The sequence below is a fragment of the Silurus meridionalis genome, chromosome 24 (genome assembly GCF_014805685.1).
Source record: "Silurus meridionalis isolate SWU-2019-XX chromosome 24, ASM1480568v1, whole genome shotgun sequence".
Lineage (NCBI taxonomy): Eukaryota > Metazoa > Chordata > Actinopteri > Siluriformes > Siluridae > Silurus > Silurus meridionalis.
In genome coordinates, this window is record NC_060907.1 from 13453391 (window position 1) to 13475767 (window position 22377).

The 22377-nt window shown below is 39.7% G+C and overlaps 1 protein-coding gene across 3 annotated transcripts; it reads right to left on the reverse strand.

Moving 5' to 3' along the window:
• Positions 1–236: 236 nt before the first annotated feature.
• Positions 237–20508, reverse strand: lonrf2 (LON peptidase N-terminal domain and ring finger 2). 3 transcript variants are annotated; one of them, XM_046837357.1, is made up of 13 exons: positions 20101–20506; positions 18997–19988; positions 14605–14723; positions 10793–10915; positions 10431–10595; positions 9364–9556; positions 7839–7941; positions 6693–6807; positions 4169–4290; positions 3700–3858; positions 3417–3579; positions 3161–3310; positions 237–2559 (listed from the first exon to the last, which is right to left on the reverse strand). In XM_046837357.1, exons 2-13 carry the CDS (start codon positions 19697–19699, stop codon positions 2401–2403), a joined length of 2274 nt encoding a protein of 757 aa, XP_046693313.1. In that variant the 5' UTR covers positions 19700–19988; positions 20101–20506; the 3' UTR covers positions 237–2400. The 3 variants fall into 3 exon arrangements, with proteins under 3 accessions (XP_046693313.1, XP_046693314.1, XP_046693312.1); XM_046837358.1 differs by having other exon boundaries at positions 10431–10562; positions 18997–20508; XM_046837356.1 differs by having other exon boundaries at positions 18997–20506.
• Between the last annotated feature and the right edge of the window lie 1869 nt (positions 20509–22377).

Genomic DNA, 22377 nt, shown 5'->3' on the forward strand with positions numbered 1-22377 from the left:
GGAACACACCATAAACTTATGTTTGTCTTGTCACAGTAATGCAACAAAATCATTCAGAAAAATCAATTTCAGTCCATTTCCTTTTGATTTATTCATAATTCAAAGTTATATTATGTTAGATGTAGTTATACCTCAAAACTGTACATGTCTAGTTTAGTAGCAAAAACCAAAACCAGGTAAAAAAGTAAAAGCACGGCATGAAAACACAAACAAAAAAGATTTCAAACACAGGCTAATTTTGATGTAAAATATAAAATAAGTTTAATTTCATCAGAACGTACAAATCGACATAAAAATGCAGCATTTTTGCAGTAACCAGGAGGAGATGCTACAAGAGAAAAGAGGAGCTACACAAAGAGTCTTGCACATCACACACACACAAAAAAAAGGAAGAAATCAGTCACAGTGGAAAACGTAAAGGAATAAAATAAAAGAAATGGTCAGTCCAAGGCCTCGAATTTGTCTGTACACACGTAATCGCAAACCTTTATCAACAGGTAAAGTTGCACAAACGGCTCACTGCACAGAAACATTAGTTAAAGGTGCATAGAAATTACAAGGTAAAAGTAGTGGACTCGATATTTTCTTCTTCTTTTTTTTTTTTTTTTGGATCAGGGATCAACGCTGAATCCATCAAAAATGAGGAATTAAAGACTCTTTTTGCAACCTGAGAAAGAAAGTAAAAGAGATGCTCTGTTCTGACTTTAACTTCAAAATGAATGATATGAGCTACAATAATTTTTCTGTGGAAACAGGACATTATGTTGTGCAATGCTTTGTGGTTCATTTTTTATTCATCACCGAATCATGAATCCTGAAGTGACACCGGCAGCTCCTGGTTCGGTCGTCTCCCAAATGACCAAATGCATATAAAGCTAACTTCATCACAGTGCATCTACCGTATGCAATAAGAAAAGGTTCTGGGGAATGTTTGTGAAAGATGATCCGTATTTAAAGCCAAATACACTCTATATTTAACGCTGTAAAGTACCTGGAATCATTCGCATTATCGATACAGTCAATTTTCCGAACCTAAATGACCAGCGTTTTCTTATTATGTGATACTTGTGCAATAGTCATTCTGGGGAAAATCACAGTATATTTTTTGTTTAATCAGCAACTTGAATTGGCCTGAACGACATACAAAAGCAAAATGTAAACGAAATATAGTTGATAAATCAATCAGAGATCAAAGTTAAAGCTTTTCAGTAACACATCACATTACATTTCAGTACAATTTATGCCAATTGCATTATGGGAAAACCATTCACCTTTTATTAAATCTACAGGCTTTCCTGAAGTGAAATACAAGAGAACAGGAAGGGGGGGGGGAATGTCAATTCCATCCACTCAGCACCCCACCTACCCCTACATTTATAACCCGCTTAGAACCAATAATCCTGCTAAACATTAAGGAATTAGAACAGGAAAATAAGTCTGTCTCTCGTTGTGAGGTCAAATTCACTTGTCTACTGATCTCACGCTAATATCTGTGTGTGTGTGTGTGTGTGTGTGTGTGTGTGTGTGTGTGTGTGTGTAGTGGTGGTGGCTTGGGGATTCATTCGGTCATATCTGTTCTATGAGTTGACTTGACTGTCGTTTGTATTTTAATAATCAGCACTTGTAAATGGCTTTTTATTTATATTTTTTTGGACAATTTGACTGTGCAGGAGAATGGTGGCCATTTTGACAACGTGTTGACAAACTCTGACCTTTTCCTTAACGAGAAAGATTTGAGATATGTTCAGGTGGTGGTTGTGAAATGTGTCATTTTGGTGTTCTTGATCAAATTACTGAGCTGAAGTATTTTAACGGAAACATGTTTGGAACACAAACAATTGAGCAATTACCAGTGACAGCAGATGACACGCTGGCACAAGTACAGAATTGACATTTTTCCCTTTCACATTTATTTCTTTCTAAACCGGGATCAAGCAAAGCTGTAATAAATCTTCACCACCGTGCATCATGTGCGGTGGTAACTTAATGAAGACTTTGTGGTTTTGCGAGACCTATTTTTAAAAGAGGTAATAAAACAAAAAGGTGTGTAGGCTTAACTATTACATGATTTGTGAACCACAAGCAGGCCAGTGGACCAGTAATAAAAAAAAATACCGGAAGCCCATGAGATGCATTTGGTCGGCCTTAAACATGTACGAGGCACAAAGCAGGAGTGGCATGTTCACAGCATTTGGTTATCAGCACAGGGCTTCCTCTTTGAGTTTTTTTCTTTAGCTACAGTCAAATCATTCAGTTTTTTTTTTCTTTTGTAAATGAACACGGACTGTACGCGGAAGAGATGATGAGACTCGACAAGCTTCTTCAGTGGCCCGCTACCTTTGTCTTTGTGGCTCCTGAAGCAATAGTGACTATGACAGTGCTGATCGAGGAAGACCGTGGTCATCGGGGGCGCTTCCGGCTGACGAAGATGAGCACTCTGCGGATGGCGATGAGTCGGTCTTTCAGTGAGGTCATGGCGAGGATGGTGAGCTGAGCTTTGTTCTCGAGAGGCAGCACAGCCAGCAGCCACCAGCACCATGCCGGCCCGCTGGGGTTCCTCTAAAAACATCAACACAAATCAAATCAGTCGTTCCTACATCATTCAGAAGGTTGAATTCAGCTCCGTTTGAAAGCAGGTGATATGCTTTTTGTGCAGACATGCAGACGAATAAATAAATTTTTTCCCCCCAAATATCTAATAAAGTGCTTGTTGACGGTTTTTGAATACTGTTAACTAGAAACCAGATTTACACATGATTTTTAAGTATAATTAGTACTACGATATTTTGATAAGCAACAGAAACCCAATATAAATTTTGCAGCCTGAAACATAAGCATGCTTTCACACTAGCCAATGTAACTAATATGAAGAGGGAAAAACATAATCTAAAACGAATTGTTTGCTAATTGCTTAATGCCATGCCAGCATCGGTGGCTATTCCTTTGGCACAATCGAGGTGGGTATGAAGAGATGACACATATTTAATGTATCGTCTTCAATATGACATTCATATAACACTTATGAAAGACGACTCCAGGGTCAGAGCTTTGTAACAGTCCGTGTAGATAAAAGAATGTGTTTTTTTTTTTTTTTTTTTTTTTTAAACAAAACAAAAAAACATTGGAATAAAAGTCATAAAATCCCAGAATGCAGTTTTACCTGTGGCTCAGGGGTTTTGGCAGGCAGGTGACCGAAGTGACTAAGGATCTGGCTCTTCATGTTGTCTTTCAGAGACGTGAACCAGGCTGTGGCCTGATCGTACACGGAGTCATGCAGCTTCAGAAGCTCGGTCAATTCCTCTCCTTCCACCTGGAGTTACACACATACACACGTCAGGATGGAAGGAAGGCTTGGGATTTTCCTCTCTTTCTCATTCACCAACACAAAAACCTTGAAACACCTTTTTCACACACACCTTTTTATCCTCCAAATATTCTATCTTGGCTGTGTTGTATCCGTCTCTCTGGCCATGGCTGAGCACTCTAAAGCGAGACATGCCGATTGTATCGACCACGGAGCGTCCGTCAGGGAAGAACTTCACGTCTCTCACCTCCAGCATGCAACCGTAATCGGCAAACCTGACAAACAAAACAAAAATTTACTTGACCGTTTTGAGTGTTTCGTGCAGTCCTGCGTCGTCGTTGTATATCAAAAGTGACAAACGACAAGACAAAAATTTTCGCCTTGGCACCACTTACCCTTTCAGCTCGTCTGAAATGCACATGCCGAACTGCTTGGTTCCAGTCTCCATGGCCCTGCGGATCATCAGCCTGTAGCGTGGCTCGAATACATGCAGCGGGCAAGGGATTGTGGGAAACGCCATGGTGCACACAAAGATAGGAACTTCCTGGTTCAAGCTGGAGTGAAAGAGTGTAATATAAAAGATTATTGTAGCATGACACACCAATAAAGTCACACTCGGGACTGCAGGCAAGAATATTCTTATGGCTCACATGCAGCTTTTATTGGAACTGAGCTTGGTTTAATAAGCTGGAACTAAGTATATTGGAAAAACAAAGACGGCTCTGTCGTTTTTATTTGTCTATTTAAACATATCAGTGCTCTGGAAAATAAAGGCATCCATAGACACGACACCCAACATAAGAAAACCTCCTTGCTGCCTACATGTGGACGTATATAACACGTTAGAAGAAGGTTTGGACTCACTTTGACAGTTCTTTCATTTCTTCTTCGTGCACTTTCCTCCTCTCCTCCAGCTCTTCGCGCAGGTAGCGGTGAATGACTTCCTCCATCAGGAAGGTCTTCTTATACCCTCTTGTGGCCAGAAACTGCAATTACAACCAAAACAATCAGCATTTAATCTTTCGATCCACAGTAACCATGTTTACATTTAAGCTTTGTTTCGTCATTCAGTTTAAAATCTGTTCAAACTGAAAGATTCGTTGTACTGATTACATGAGACGTTATCTAATCCGATATGGTGTTTACATGCACGGGTGGTTTGTGACATGCGCACATAAGCCTGTAGTCCTGTTTGGCACTTTTTATTCCTGTCAACATGGAGTTCCATTATTTCTTACGCGTGCTACTTTTGATGTAAGTGTTGCTCTTAAATCAAGCAACATAGTGAATTTGTAGACATACTGCTGCTAGAAAGTATGAGGAAAAGACGGGTGCAGAAAACTATACTCTAAGTAGCTTTTCAGTACTACCCATCCCACCTCTGAAAAGCAGAAGCGTGTGGAAGAAGGTCCATAGGAAGGACTGGTGGGAGCGGGTTGTATTGCTGGATTTTAGTGACCTGGAATAGAAACTTTTGTACGAGTCGGCAGTCATTCACCCTTTGTGGACTGGTAGAAGGACATACGGCCCCAGAAGAAGAGACTGTCAAAAATCTAATTCCCCTGATAATGCGCTTCGCGGATGTTTTTTATACAAACTCGGAAGCTGTGCGGAAAAATGTTTTATGGCAAATCAAAGCGGTAACAAAAAAAAAAGGTTTGTATACAATCGGTTTAAAGCGTTTACATGGCAGAATCTTTTATTTAGTTCGGTTTATAGAAAGGTTTATCCCACCCCTCTCGAACCATTACAATTTCACTCAGTTTGGGCATTTTTCCGATTGAGGTGTTTAATATGGAGCATTTTAATTCGGATTGGACTTTTAAACCTATCACAATGCTGCATGTAAACATGCCTACTGTTTCATGTTTTACCTTTTACACAGTATATGTAGTACCTCAACACGTCGTTTCAACATCTAAAATAATTCTGAAACCAAGGTGAGCCAATAACTTGCATAATGAAACCATTAGCGGTCTGAGCATGGCTACTTGTGAACCCCATACAGAATATTTGATTGGTAAAATGGACCACAGACTATCCGATGGGTATTCAACGGGTCACGAAATGACCAAACCACATTTCACCTTTATTTTAGGGTACACTGTATTCGAACATGGCAGTATAGCGTATGCGAAACACCTCGGATTTATAAACCTCCGATTTAGGACCATTCGGTTTTCAAGAAAAATAGAATAGAAATGTCCACTTTATATCCACTCTCCTGTACCTACCCAGTATTGATGTAAAACTGACAGTAAAATGATCAGTAACAATCATTTAATAACACGTTTGCTTTCTAGGTCTATTTGAGAGAGAATCAATTTTGTAAAATATTACATTGATTCACTTTTAGGGAGATTTGCAGAATTGATCTTGGATGGACCCAGAAGTGCATTTCTGTGGTGTTTTGAAAAATAATGAGCTACCTTATAAAACAGATTTTAGCTTCAGGATGATAAATTACTATTGGTACAGGATGTACTGAGGTGTTTAAACGCATAATAAATCTAGCAAAGACTAAATTCGAGTCCTAGCCGAGTTGCATGCTCCCCTAGAGAGAACTCGCATTTCACCATATTTCTGTCCCTTAAACCCTCTATACAAAGTGTATAAAGTAACTCCACGTTCCACTCAAAACTAATCAGGTTGGTGGTGTTTGGCAACCCAGAGTTTACACAGTCCGCAGTTAGCAACAATCAACAAAAAGGTACGTACTACCAGACAAAAGAAAAAAGTGTTTTATTCCCCTTATACCACAGGACTTTCATTAACAAAATCACTAATAATTATAAGTAAAATGTTGTAGAAAATCCACAAAACACTTGGTTCTTATTATCACTTGCATTATAGCAGCTCACCAGCCTTTTTTTTTTTTTTTTTTTGGTCTTTAGAGATTCTTTTGAGAACGAGTTGTTACTATAGAAACAATAATGCAGTTCTATAAACCTGTGATTTGAATTACAACTGGAAGTGGAACATAAATCAAAACTTAATCATAAATCATATCTAAATCCTCTTTATACCTCCAGCTTCATGAGAGAGATTTGGTTCAAGTTCCCATTTGCTGCTAATCCTAAATTCCGAATGAAGACTGGTTGCTATAGCTGCAGTATAGTAAACATTACTGACAGTTGTCTTAAACAACAACTGGAAACCATGAAAATTCGTTACAACACCTTAGTGTATACAACATGTTGTGCAATTGTGCTAAAAAGTACGGAAAAGATGCGGAAAGTGGGGAGGAAATAAACACACATTTCAATATACGAACGTTCTGTTCACTGTCTGATCTAGTGTACTTTTGAGCCAACTTCCTTGTTCATCAAACGCATTGCTACAGGACACATGTACAATGAGGAACCCACATGTATGAAGACATCAGTACCTCTGAAAGATTCTCTTTGCATAGAGGGCAGTTGGGGTTATGATCCAGGCAGCGTTCCAAACACTTGAGACAGAAGGTGTGTCCACAGGGAGTGGTGACAGGCTCGTAGAACAACCTAGTAAACCGGAGGACAGAGAGTACACTCGATTACCTTTAGTCACCTTGTGTTGTGTAACTGTACCTAGTGTTATAATTAGCTGAAAGAACACGTTTGTGGCATAGTTTTCGAACGACATCGTGTTCTGTCTGAGAACATTCCGTTCCAGAAAATCTTCCGCAAAACGTTGTCACGTGGAGCATTCGGACGTTGCGTTGTGGCTTCGCGGATTGTATTACTGAAGTGATTGTTTTCAGGTTCCCCCCACACACACACCTGTATGTATTTCTCTCAACCTGCCAATTCCCTCCCACCATTCAGCTCTTTCCAATCGCCCGACAACTACCAACCAGTGAACACGTGCTTGCTCAGACACGTGGAGCCAACCTGCACATCCCATCTATGACGCTCATTCTGCAGAACACACCACTAGGAGGATAATTTTTGTAGTGTGTATGCCATCACAGCCTTCAGACTCCTTTAAAAATGGCACCCTGACAGTTTTTTCTTTTCAAAGCGATCAACTAACTGCAAAGTAAAAACTCTAATCTGATCATCGCAATCCATTCTCTTCGCTTTCCGGTACAACCGAAGCCCGACACCCCCAATGGCTCACCGTTGTAACAGATATGCCCAAAGAGATGTAGAAACGCTTTACAAACATATTCGCACGTTTGTCGAGTGAAACCTAGCTGCGTGTTTTTGTGCACTGAGCACGTTGTGTACATGATAAAGCTCTTTTCTTTAAATATAATGAAGCTGCTGGCTGACAGAGACATTGACTGAGAGCTGCTGCATGATCAGCAAACGTCAGTGCTCTTTAATGGACTCTCAGGGACACACTGTTCCCATCTCCCACTATTTAAAGTGCGACAGCGTGTACGTGTGTGGGTGCACGCAATAAACAAAGAAGACGACACAAGGGCAAAAAGACAAAGACACAAAAAAACAGATACAAAGACAAACTCACAAGTACATAGATACAAAAACTGATACAAATACAGTTACACACTCAAAAGACAAAACGACACAAACAATAATGAGGTTACCTCATGCACAGAGAGCATTCCATATCCGCACTGTCCAAAAGATGAGACGGCACTATCCTCGCCCCGTGTGGAACAGGAGTTGTCTGTGAGGAGCTGGATGGATCTAAGAGAAAAAGATGGAAAGAGAAACCATTGAATATGATTGGTAAGTATGGTGAATACTATCTGTTTGCATGATTAATAATCAATGCATAATAAAAAAATTTTTTACTTCAAAAAAATTTAATAAATAAATCCCTTCACTCCCCCATCTATGTTTTTACACACACAATATCTATATAACCATTTCATGAAGCATATTGTGTTTGAAGAATACAAGTGTTTGACATCAGAACCACAAAACTGAGATTTTTTTGAAACTGGTGAAAGAAAATGTGCTACATCTGTTAAAACTTTGACACCTCTTTATCCGAGGTTGATTTTTCATCTGTTTTGCTGATTAATCACGAGACTACGCGCTGCATGGAGAGTGCACGATGCATGGAGAGAACTAGATTATGTTTATTATTTCTAATTTATCAATTTTATATTTATAGCACAATATTTATTTAGCACATTTTCTTTGATTCAGTAAAGTTTCTTCTTTATTTTTGTAAAAAAGTTCTACTACTTTACATGAAATGGTGTTTAAAAAAAAAAATTCACTATCCATTTTAAAAACTATAGGACGATTAATCAGTTATCAGCAAGTATGATCCGACCTAGCTATCGGTAAAATCCACTATCGGGTGATCTCTAATATTCTGACGCACATTTTGGGGCGTCTATTTTGCCTCTTTCCTAATAATTCCTAATCGTCAGTTTATTTCCAAAACTTTACAAACTACAATTCTCAATCTCAATCTCTCGGGACCATAGCAAGATTAGACACAATACACAGAATGGTGTGAATAATATGCAGTGAGCCGCTCATTTGTAAGACGTAACCCTTCGTTCATAAGAGAGAGGTCAGAGGAGAAAAATCAAATAAGTTGAGGCAAACAAGAAAGGTTGTGAAAATACCTACTCTTTACAGCCATGGTGAGCAGAAAAGCATGGCAGAATGCACAAGCAGTCATGCGATCAGCAATAAGAGCAACAAAGACATTCGATCCGGTAATTCTAGTCGGAATAATCCACGCGATAATGTTTTGAATAACGCTTTTGTAGGACGGAATGTTCTAGGACAGAGCGCGATGTCATGCGAAAACTATGCGACAAATGTGTTCCTTAACTATATAACACTAGGTACAGTTACACAACGTGTGCAGGAAGTAGTTAAAAGGTACAAAATGTATCTGTACACATTGCATGTGTCAAAAACCATGTGAATGGATGAAGGAAAAGAAAAGCAGGAGTTAAAAGAAAGTTACAAATAATAATAAAAAAAAACCTAATTCTAAACTGAAAAAATTGCCTACTTTTTTAATTGCACAGGAACATTCTATCAACGTCTAGCTCACGTTCAGGACATCGAGAGTTCATAACTAAAACCGTACAGTCCAACATTTAGTAAAATGTCACAACTGTATTTTTCAGCACATACCTGCTTTGAGAATCTTGCTGGGAGGCACAAAGGCACTGTCATCATCCAAGCACTTTCTCTTAACACTAGGAGCTACAGGGAAAGAGGAGAGCACAGCTGCCAGGCTTTTGGATTCTTCTCTGCTGCTCTCTGGCTGATTTGAGGACAAGGAGCTTGACCTTTCACAAGCTTTATTACTACTGAGCGCAGGATCCTGTGAGGAGAAAACACGTACACCGTAAACAAGTGTCACTATGCTGAGGAAATTTATTTTTTTATCTTTATGTAACTATACAAAAAGTGCAAACATTGAGACTAAATATAAAGAGTGACATGTAGATGCACATACAGTTCTAATTATTACCATCCTAACATACACCTTTTCACCATTTATGCTACTTGAACATTCTGATTGGTCAAAAGGGTTTCATTCATTTGCTACCGGTGACATTGATATGAACACACTCTCTGCTGGTGTTGTTTCCATAGTAACAACTTACACATGGTGTTTTATGGTTCTATTAAATTCATATTTATTTGTATAGCGCTTTTAACAATGATTATTGTTCCGAAGCAGCTTATAAAGATATAAAGAGATCTATGAATATTTGTGCCTTATAGTTTTAAGTTTATCCTTAATGAGCAAGCCAGTGGTGACTGTGACAAGGAAAAACTCTGGGATGGAAATGAGAAAGGAACTTTTAGAGGAACCAGACTCAAAAGGGAATCTGTCCTCATCTGGTTGGAATCGGCTGCACACATGGATTGGGGAAAAAAAGAAGGTGTGGTTACTGATACAGTTCATTTTACTTTGAGGAGATGTTTGGTCTTTTTGGAAGGAGTCTCCAGTGCAAATGCTTTGTAACAGAGGTTAAGCTGTTCATTTACGCTTTCTACCACAAAAGTGTCAGGATTCAAGGTAAGCACTGGAGGTTTCCTGACAAATTACGGACAGACTCGAGTCTTTCCTTCCTCATTTCCTTATCATCTTTGATTTGCTTCACTTTACTTTACAAGCTTTTGCTCTTCACCGTGCACCATCATGTGTTACTGACATGAATTCAAAGTGTGTTTGTGTGTATACGCACTTTGGAGCAGCCAGCTCTTGCTCTGTCCCTCATCAGAGGAAAGTGAAGAGAGCTGAGGAGTGATGAAGGTTTAATGCGAGGGGATGAGCTTGTGGTTTGAAGCGGATGAAGGCGAGTGACCAGACTGTCGTTCTGAAAGATAGACGAAAACATCTCGCTCAAGATCTGCAGAAAATACAGAAGCAGGAAGTTAGGAACAGTTCTCTGAAAAAAAGTGCACCATTACCCAAGACCATGTTTTTTTCACTGAGAAGAAACAACATTTTTAACAGCGTGAGATTACAAACTACAACCTGCAAGGAGTAATGTTAATATCAAGCTTGTTAAGGGGGACAATAGAAAAAATGTAAGATCAAGTTTACCTTCTGTGCCTCGGCTTTAACACATGTCCAGTCTGGCTTGAGTGCTACACAAATAAAATACTCCTGTAATGCCTCTTCTCTGCGGCCTGCACAGCAAAGCGTTTTGGCTCGAAGGTAGTAGGCCTGGGGGCAAAAAATAATTTTACAAAATCACAATAATGCTTGTATTCTTTGACTGATGCAACGGATCAACAACAGTCAAGAGGAAAGAAACAGTAACAGTGGAACAAGCTGCAATTTGTAATTGTTCAAACGTGATAATAGACCTGGAACAATCATTTCAAAGCTTTTGTACAAAAGAATTTCTTACAAATTGTGAAATTCTCTTGTGCATTTCTTACGATTGTACTCTATAGAAAACTATAAATTCGTTTATATAAACACAGTTTGACGAGTCAGTCAGTCAATGTTTGCCTTGAGGGTGAATCACCCTGTAGAGGGCTATAAAGTAAAATTAGATGCTGTGTGAATAATTACATACTTATAATAAAAAAATCAAAATAGCTTGAACAAGTTCAGGTAATAAGCTTTAAATAAAATGTATATAACTTGATTGTTGTGCAGGTTTGTTTTCTATTAAAATGTTATAAAGAGCTTTTGTGTCCTTGTGGTGACCCTACAGAACTACAGCAATAATAAAATAATGACAAAGTGGAAAAACTATGATACAAAAAACACAATAACAATGTTATAAAGGATGAAATTAGTATCTAGTCAATTTGAACTTCACTTAGCTTCTGAAGAATTAAAGGGCAATGGAAAAGAATTGAATATAATTACTGGTTATATGACTAAAGTCACGTGAGTGGGTTCGCTGCCCATTTGACAATGTTTTACTTTAATATTTAGCACACTGGGAGTAAAAGAATGCCCAGCTGCACCCGGAGAACACGAGATCTAACGTAGATTAGTGTGACAACAAAATGATCAGTGTATTGCAAGAAAAAAAAAAAAAAAATATATATATATATATATATATATATATATATATATATATATATATATATCTCATAAATCATTTGGGCCGAATTACAGCAACCAGCAATTCCATTCAGTACTAGCAGATTTACAGCCACCTTTTCAATGACTACCATTACTACTACAGCACAGGGTGCATGAAAGAGCCATATCTTATTTGCATATTCAGAAATACAGATTTAAAACCGTTCCCTGCCTCATCAGTTGCCTTGTGATTTGTGTGCTCATTTGGCTTGTGCCATGTTTATTACACAGACTCAAAATCCTGCAGCATTCTTTCATCAGATTACGCTTTATTGACAAAACATATGTGGACACCGGATCATAAGACTCCATCCTATGTAAACCATATCTTCATGGAGCTGGCTTTGTGCATAGGGGCATTGTCATTCTGGAATAGGTTTGGGTCTAAAAGTTCAAAGTGAAGGAAAAACATTGCATCCAAATACATCCTATACAACTGAGTGCCTCCACTCTTGTGGTAGCAGTTTTGGGAAGAACAGTATATATACACACACACACCGAGTATACTTTCTAGATGCTATACATGTTGGCATACCTTGCAGGAACCCTTACACATTTATGGTCACTACCTTAATCTGATGCCTTGCACTAAAAGGAGTCAGCCAGGGTTGCACAGCCCAATGGGATTTGGATTTAATAATCTCCATTTGGGAAAAGGCGGCCTCACATAAATAAGTGAAGCCACTTATCTTGTGCGTTAGAAAAGAAGAGAGCTCAGACTGGCCTCCCCGTACGTCAATCAAGTAACAAATGCCATAGACGAATAGGATAGATAAACGTCTAAAATTCTTTTTTGAATTGCACACATTGGAAATATTGGGAACCCTGATATGGTGCATATTGTACAGTATCATTCGAAAATATTGGAACAGCAAGTCCAGTTCTTGCACAGAAGATATTGGGGTCTTAGATCAGGAAATGAAAGCTCAAATTCTGATTCATTGTCTAATTCATCTTTTGAGCTCAAACCCATTAGTGTACAATGGGGGAAAAAAAGCCCTGATTTTCCAATATTTACTGCGGAGACTGTGTTGGTAAACTGTCTTTTATGCAATTTGCTAAAAAATACCAACATTTTAAAAAAAGGGCATTGGGGCACATCATTTCTCCCTAGTAAAACAGTTTGTGGGTCATCTGGAATGATCAGGGCAAATGTTCTGAAAAATTCGCTGACATCATGAAAGCCTCTTCCACTTATTCCACATGCCCTTGGATTGAGCAGGGTCTCTCCAAGAATGTTTCAAATGAACTGAAGTGAAATAGAAATCAACAGGACAATGCTCGACCTGGCAATGTGACATCAGACAAATGTGTACACTATATGGCCTACCATTTATTAACACCTGAACTACACAACCATATGTGGCTCTTCCTCAAATTGTTACCACAAACTTGGAGACACACCACTGTAAAGACCTTGCATGCTGTTGCATTTGAAATTCCTTTCACCGGAACAAAGAGAGCTAAAGCTGTTCTAGCGTGACAACGTTTCTGCGCCCAAATCAAGCAAATACATGGCGACTAATGAAAGCAAAGACTAATGAAAAAAACCTTGAATGGATTGTAGAGATTGTGCAGATGAACTCAGGATGGAATGCTGACTGCACCCCAGGCTGATCGCACCAAAACTGTTACAGTGGATTGAACACAAATCTCCACAGCAATGCTCGAAAATCTAGCCAAACACCGGTCAAATATATTTATCAACTATATTATAATTTAGTATTAATATTCTTATATACTCAGCCAGAAATAATGTGCTGTTATAGGAAAATCGAGTGCTAATTTTCATTTACTTTGCAGTTCTTTCTTTCTTTGCAAATTAATACAATTTCCGTCATTGTGGTTTCTTGGCTAATACATCCAATTTGCTTCAACACGTATTTATAAATCATTTTTCACATCATCCTATACACCACATGCGTTTCATTTGTATTAAGCTAAAATCCAGTTCTATGATTTTGCTGTAAGGTTATAACAATGTGCAATCAGGTACTGTAGAGAGAGAACAAGAACACATGAAGTAGTTCAGTTGGGATGAAAAACGACTGTTAATTCTTTCTAAGTAGGCTTATGTCGGGCTCACACTGTGCACACAAGAAAAAGACTCGTCTGAGTTTATACGTCATCGAGCCGTGACGTCTATAGAAAATCAGGGCTTTCCTGCTTGGCTGTCAATCAATTCAGAGATCTCCACTTAAGTTCCCTCAAAATTGCAGACTATACCCAAGTGTACAATGCGTTCAGACCCACGTCATCTCACAGATGGTAACTAGCAGCAAGCAAAAACGACCTGTGGCGTTAATTTTTGTTTAAGAAATGCCTTAACAATAAAATCCTCATTAAACTTTTCCACTTTTCCCCTGAGGTGGTTTAAAGTTCTTGCGCTGATTGCGTCATCGGGTTCAGCGCTCCTATTGGTTCTCGGTTTGACGTTCGTTGTAGAAGTCACACTGCAGGAACGTTTCGGAAATCTTCTGAAACTGGCAAAATTTATTCGGAGGACAAAAACCATCGAAACGCCCATTAACATGCTGTCGGTGAACCCTTAAAACCAGCCATCAAAGACTACAGATTTTAGCCTAGGATTATAGGAATCTTTTGGCATTTTAAAATTTGTCGCATACAACCAACTCTTGGCCAAACTCGCAGTGTGCACCTGGCTTTAGTCTGACTGAAGAACACTTGATCTTTGAATGTGGCAGGCAACTGAACGGGAGTTCTAGACATCACAGGAAAATGACCAACACATGCACGTAATCTTGGCGGAGGAGTTTTTCCAACTTTTCACTCCTCGTCTATATTCTTACCTTTGGTGAAGTTGGTAGAAGCCGACACACACTATCTGCGTCATGGATTGCTTGGTTGAAGTTCTTCATGTCCATGTTCAGCTCAGCCCGCTGTGCTAGCAACCTAGCGATAGAGGACGCTGTGGAAGAATAGAGAAAGAAAATCGGTTTTACAATCATAAAGGACACATCAGTTACATGTTACCTTTATTACAGTTTACGCTTCTTCTTGAAATTTGCATAACTATCTGGTGCCTTTTAGGTTTAAAGTGTTTGGATTTAGAGGTTTTCATTATTCAGAAATTTGTAAACATACCACAGAGTAAGCAACACATATGTCCAGAAGCATCTGCCCTCATTGTTTATCATTTATTCTTGTTTTTTTCCTTTTCTTTCGTCACCAGTTGGAATCTCTCAGATGAACACATGGCACATTTCATCCATATCCAGAACATAATCCCAGCATATACAGTGTCTCACAAAAAGGGAGCAAAAAGTGAGCAAAAAGTGAGTACACCCCTCACATTTCACCAATCATTTTAGTATATATATATATATATATATATATATATATATATATATATATATATATATATATATATATATATATATTCAAGGGACAATACTATAGAAATGAAACGTAAATGTGGTGCTTTGAGTACAATTCTCTCATACTGACCACATGTTCAACATGGCACCTCATGGCAAAGACTCTCTGAGGATTAGAGAATTTGAACTGTTGTTCTCACCTCGGCTATAAGAAGATCGGAAACACCCTGAAACTGAGTTACAGTACAGTGGCCAGGGTCATACAGAGGTTTTCCAAAACGGGTTTCACTTGGAACAGACCTCACAAGGGTCCATCAAAAAAGTTAAGTCCTTGTGCTGTGCGTCAGGAGCAGAAGTTGCATCAAAAAACAGACAAAGCTTGCAAACAGTTTACTGAAGACAACCTGTCCAAGAGCATGAATTACTGGAACTATGTCCTGTGGTCTGATGAGACTTCTAAACTAGATAAAATCGTGTCTTGCTTATGGTCAAGCATGGTGGTGGTAGCATCGTGGTCTGGGGCTGCATGAGTGCTGCTGGTACTGAGGAGCTGTGGTTCATTGAGGAAAAACATGGATTCCAACATGTACTGTGGAATTCTGAAGCAGAATATGATTCCCTCCCCTCAGAAACTGGGCCAAACGGCAGTTTTCTAACATAATAACGACCCAAAACACACAGCTGACAACTGCCTTGCTGAGGAAGCTGAACGTGAAGGTGATAGAGTGGCCAAATATGTCTTTAGACCTGAACCCTATTGAACACCTGTGGGGCCTCCTCACACGGAAGGTGGAGAAGCATCATGTGTCTAACATCCAGCAGCTCCGTGGTGTCATTATGGAAAAAAAGGAAGAGGATCCCAGCAACAACCTGTGCAGCTCCGGTGAATTCCATGCCCAGGATGATTAAAGCAGTGGTGCTCACAAAATATTGACACTTTGGACACAGTTTTAACATGTTTGCTCACATTTGTTGGCAGCTTTTTAGACAATAATGTCTGTATGTCGAGTTATTTTCAGAGGACAGTAAATCTGTACTGCTATACAAGCTGCACATTGACTACTCTGAAATATTTCTAAGTTTCATTTCTATAGTATTGTCCCTCGAGAAGAAACACTAAAATGGTTGCTGAAATGAGAGGAGTGTACTCACTTTTGTAAGATACTGGAGCTCACTAATGCTTCACCACAAGGACCTGTTTACTACTTCAGAGCCTCACTGTCATTACACATTCCCAAAAAAAACAGGGTTGGCCGGTGTGAGAACATCTTATCTAAGCATCAGGTTTTAATATGGTATAAGGGTAAAGTTAGATCAAACAGCTCATGATAAGACCCTGGCCTTATGTAACATAAGCTTGTTTAGAGTTGAACCCTGTTTTATACCAGATATACCAAAAACACAATGTTGGCTCTAGAGGGAACATTGTGTTACTACAATGAACAGAGAGCAAACAATATATTGAGAACTCATTTAAGCCGTTCAGCTTCTTGGATCAAAATGTACTTCAGAAATGTAGCGCATCCTAACAGGAACCAGATCAATTCTCAAGTTTCCAAAATATGACATTTCATACGCCATCTATCGATGTCCGTCACTTTTTCTAAAACAAAAGATACAAATCCCCCCACCATTGTTTATTCGTTGCATTTTCCTCGAACGCCCGGTTGAAGCGTAACTAATGTGCAAACCTGTGACTAGGCACATGACCGGTTGCTTTTAAAGCTAAGCTGTCATGTTCAAAATTTGAGAATCCCACAGTCGGGCTGCTTTCCAGCGCCGAGTGTCAATTGAGCTTATGTGTTTACTCACTGGCCGCCTTCGTCCGCATGTTGAGAGATTAGATGAGGCGAACGCGCCAATATGAACGCCTACACGCTCCTTTAGTGAAAAGAGGAAACGATAGCAGGAAGAACAGAAAGGCTAAGTCCCAAGCTGCACAATAGCACACTAGGGTATAGTCTGTAATTTCGAAGGAACTTCAGTAGAGATCTCTGAATTGATTGACAGCCAAGCAGGAAAGCCCTGATTTATAATAGACGTAAGGATATGAGAGATATCTGCAGCATCGTTGGTTTTTTGTTTTGGTTTTTTCAAATGTGAATATTTCCCAGGTTTTCTTTTAGGGGGGATTTATAATTATATTGAAATTCTGAATGTTCTAGTGATCTTATAATACTCATTTCAAGTGAGTTAAAGTAATCAGACTTTAAACTAAACATTTTGACTAAAGACGGTTTTTCGATTGCTTAACCACTTTGACTAGGCCCCTCAAAAAAGGTGCATAATCAAATACTTCATGTTGACAGAATTTCAGACTGTCTATCTTTAAAAGCAGCTTCACTGGCGGAAACGTTCGCTTGGAAAGCATGACGCTGTTAAACGAGAGAGAGGACGCTTTACGTGAGCCAGAAAAACATATTTTAGAGAACGCCGTGTTCTTGTTCTGTAGTGATGTGGCTGAATATAGACCGATGTTTATTTTCTTCAGTACATTTCACAGTCATTATTTTTGTTCTATTCAATTCCCTGAAAAAAATAATTTTTTTTTTTTTTTTTAAGTATAGATACAGATCTGTCTAATAAGGGCCCTGGAGACAATTAAAAGCATCTGATCTGTATTGAACAAAAAAAAACATCCAGACTTACATTGCTGGAAATGCTAGTCACATATTTTTTCCTGTGTATTTACCATTACTCAAACTGCATGAGAGTTCTCGTCTCCTTCCACCCATCTCCCTTACACAAACGGGTCAGAATATAGGGCCTGATGGGCTGAACTAGGTCAGGCGTGAGCAGCTAGCAGACAGAAACAGGATGCAGGCATGCTGAATAGAAAGCAGATTCCTCTGCTAACCCCAGCATTGCACTGACCCCCTTCAAATCATGATTTAAAAGAAGCACCTATACGACCTCATTTACTTTTTTATTAAGAATCAAGTCATGGGACATCAACACGATCCTGACACTTGAATTCTCCTGACACTGCATAATTAAAGCTAAAATTAGATGAGTCTGTATGGGTTGGATGCTGAAAGGCTTTTCAAAATATAATAAAAAATAAATAAAAAATGAATTTGATGTAATAAATTTAAAGACAAAATGCATACAATAAACAGAAATTCAAGAATAAATCATAAGCAATTAATATTTTAATTGAAATAATTACAGTGAATTTATAATTATATTGAAATTATTATCACTTGTAGTAGCAGTAAGTGTACAAAAAAAACCTACAATACTGTATACAACAATTTTAAAAAATATCTATCTATCTATAAAATCTATATCCATAATCTCTCTCTTTCTTCCCTTCGATCGCTCTCTAATATATATAAATTTATTTTAATAAATGCATGAAGAACCTTTCCGGCCTTGACCCACGTATGAAGACAGGCTCAGTGCAGGCTATTTCCTAGGAGTACATATCTGTAGTTCATATTAATACTTTAATTACTCGCTACTATAATTACTACCTTCTGTCTGGACCCTTCCTGTAAGTGTCTGCTACTGGTTTTTATTTAATAGTCAAACACTTATTTAATGTCTCCTGTGCACATATTTGCAAAGCCACAGTCTGCTCCTGAAATAAAGTCCATTCAACAGGTGGATGATGCATAACATAACACATGAGCTATAACAAAGGGGCATCATGAAGGACTGGATGCTGTGTGATCTAGTCTGGTAAATTTGAGGGCACAAGTTATTTTTAGAAAAATGTCCTAAAAGCCCTTCTAGACGTTTTATAACTGTTACCAGGAGAAGTAGGTCAAGCAATACATGCTGCAGGTTTTCACACACACACACACACACACACACACACACACACACACGTGTACATCATCAATCACTGAAATCCATTACCTATTTCCACAGCTTGGTTATACTTCTCCAGGGCACCCTGCAGCTCTTGTTTCTTCCACAAGCTCTCCCCCTCGAGCCAGAACCTCCTGCATTTACTCTCCGCCTCGAACCACTTGTCGAGCAGGCCGCTGAGGATCACGTTGGCCCGGAGGCCGCTGGTGCACCCTGATCCGCTCAGACTGGCGCGGCACGACATGCACTCGTGGACCACGGTGTCCTCCAAGCACCGTTTGCAGTACGTGTGGCCGCACACGAGCGTGGTGGGCTCTGACAGCAGACCCCGGCAGATTCGGCACGAGAACATATCGTGCAGGCCGCCGCCACCGTCATCGAGCTCGTCCCGGTCGAAGCAGGTGGCGGCCGCCGGCTGCGGGGGCTCCTTGGCGCGGAGCGAGCGCGCGATGCTCTCGACCAGCGGCCGCAGTTCCTCCGCTCGGAGCCGCTGCAGGTCCGCGGCGACGCAGTACGAGTCCAGAGACTCGGCGATCCGCCCGGCGCGGGCCAGAGCGTCCGCTTTGCGGAGACAAAGTCCCCGGTCGGGCTTGTGGAGCTCGGACAGCTGGGACGAGTAGATCTCGACGGCCAGCTCGTAATCCCCGGCGCGGCATGCCTCTTCAGCCACTTCCAGCATTTCCGCGCACACACCCGGGGCGCTGGGCTCGCGCCCGAAATGCTCCGCGGAACTCTGAATCCCGGTGTCCATTTTTACTGAATGTTTCTATGATTTCAACACGGGAATAAATAATAAACAAAACCGAGCGAGTCCAAGTCCCAGGTTTTATTTGGTGACGATTCCGAACGCAACCTCCCTCATGCTGTCCAGGGCAGAGTGACGTCACAAGTGTAATTCAAACGCCCTAATGAATCGTGAGGTCATTAACCGGATCGCACGCGCACTCCCTCCTTCTTTAATCGCCTATTAATTACGTAAATGTTTCACAATCCAGATCTCCCTACCTCACGCTGTTTCTCTTTCCAACACACACACACACCTGGGTCTGCGCTACACGGGACGCCACTTGTAGAACCATTGATCTTGATGGGGGGGGGACGTGGTCTTGTGGTTCAACACACACACACACACACACACACACACACACACACACACACCGGCCAGACGAGACAAAAGCGTTAAACCGGTGGATCGCGGTCACGTTTCAGGCGCGAGCGACACGCAACGGCGACGCCGACGATCTAATCGGTGGGTCCCGCGGTCCCTCTAGAAAGCACGCGCTCCTCCGGTCACGGCTGTCCTCCGCACGACCCTGCGCGCTCGCGCTTTCGCCTCTTCTCCCCGCTTTCCGACGCGTCGCCTTTCCATTCTGAAAGCCCCTCCAAACCCAGTCCGAAGAGTCCATGTCATCCAGCATGACACGCCTTAGCTACATAATCATCATCATAAGACATCATCATCGTCACCAGCTTTATAATAAAAAAAAAAGAAGATGAAGATCAGTAAACCGGGAGGAGAAGCGCTCCATCCACCCAGCTACATAACAATAAACACCTCGCTATAGCCCCGCCCACTACACCACACGTGACCTCCAAAGCCTCCTCCCATTGGCACATTATGTAGCTCACTTATATAATGACACACACGGGTTGTGTAACCTTAAAGTAGGAGATAACACAACTAGTGTTGACTACCCTACACCACCTCAGATTGCCCTGTCAATCACCCCCTCCCCCAAAAAAGTTATGTATACATGTGTGTTTTTATAAGTTTTTATATAACATCCTTATTAAATGCAAAGCAATGCAACAACCTGTATAATGCTTCAGACTGAACAGAGTGTAACCCATAAAACCTTCCCCACAGAGCCTCTCTTTTCCTTCATACTTTATCTATTTTTACTTCATTTCTATTGATACATTTTCAGGAAGCAGTTCCTCCTTAGAACCAGTTCCAAAAGTAGGTCCGTCACATAACCGTCTTCCTATTAGATCTGTCACATAACCCTGCTTCCATAATACGGTCTGTCATGCTATCCTGTCTTTACATAACCTGGCATGATTATTCTAAACAGAAAGGTACGAAATGCTCTAGAAGAATCCCCACCACAGACAGCATGTTGTTTAAGAGATATCATTTGATATTGCCTACGACTGGGAATTTATATTTAGTCAAGAAAAGCTTGGGGCTGGTGTGGCACTAAATGGAGTTTAAAAACACGTGTAGTTGTTGATAAAGTGGTACTGGTGATGTGTTATAGAGAAAACTAAAAAAAATATAGATATATTTTTATATAAATGAGACCTGGGATGGTGAGGAAACGGTTGATACGTGTTAACCTTAACATTCCTCAACATCAGAAATAACTATAAATGGATCAAAAAAATATTTTTTTGGTTTTATTTTTTATAAACATTGCTTTTTTTATGCTTCTTAGAACCATTTATTACTTATTAGATTAGTCTTATTATTTTCTGGACTTATATTTTACCTTTGAGAGCAGTTCCATGTTAAAGTAGGTCGGTCATATAACTGTCTTCCTATTAGGTCTGTCACATAACTCTGCCAGCCAAGGACATGCCAGTCAAAGAACCAGGAAATGATCTAATTCACTGACTAGAAATATTAAAAAGACTATTAAAAAAATAGTATGATCTCATTTACAATGAGCCTTAATGATTGCTTTATTAATTACTTTCATATATTGTGGTTCCATTAGAGCAGATGACTTTAATGTTTCTTTAATGTCCATTCAAATGCCATTAACCCATTAATTATTTTTATGAAGTGAGTATCAGAGACCATCAGCTTCTTCTGTAACGCACCAAATGCATATTCAGCATTTTACTATTTAAACCACTACACCTGTATCTAGTCATAAGAACAACAAGAACAAAAAAATGCCAATACGAACAAATCTGTACCATTGTACTTAAAGCACTGCTGAATTCTCGATTCTGATTGGTTAATTTCTTCTTAATAACAGCAGCATTGACAACAGTTGTATTATATAACGGTTTCTATAGTGGTATTTTGTGGTAAATGCTCAACTTATTTGGATGCTTATCATGGAAGAAGTCTTCAGTATCAGCAGTTTGTCAGAAATCAGTAAAAGCATCAAGATGCTGATGAGGACACTGATAACATGAACTGTTTCTTTTAAACTATTTGTAATTGTTTGATTTTCTGGATGTTCCACAATGAAAAAAACAAAACAAATGAAAAAACAATACACTATACACTATAAACTATATTGACAAAAGTATTAGGTCACTTGACCTTTCCTGCTTCTTTTCCAAATTGTTACCGCAAAGCTGGAGGCACACAACTGTATAGGATCTCTTTGGATGCAGTATAATACAATTTTGCATTCACTTGAACTTGAAAACCCAAACCTGTTCCAGCATGGCAATGCCCCTGTGTGAGCT

Bases quoted from the DNA above. Each gene is read 5' to 3' on its own strand.
- lonrf2 (XM_046837357.1), bottom strand. From the start codon at position 19,699: ATGGACACCGGGATTCAGAGTTCCGCGGAGCATTTCGGGCGCGAGCCC. The intron at 3,859-4,168 runs GTGAGTCCAAAC...CTTTCACTCCAG, and splicing joins GAAATGAAAGAACTGTCAAA to CTTGAACCAGGAAGTTCCTA. The intron at 3,580-3,699 runs GTAAGTGGTGCC...TTTGTTTGTCAG, and splicing joins ATTTCAGACGAGCTGAAAGG to GTTTGCCGATTACGGTTGCA.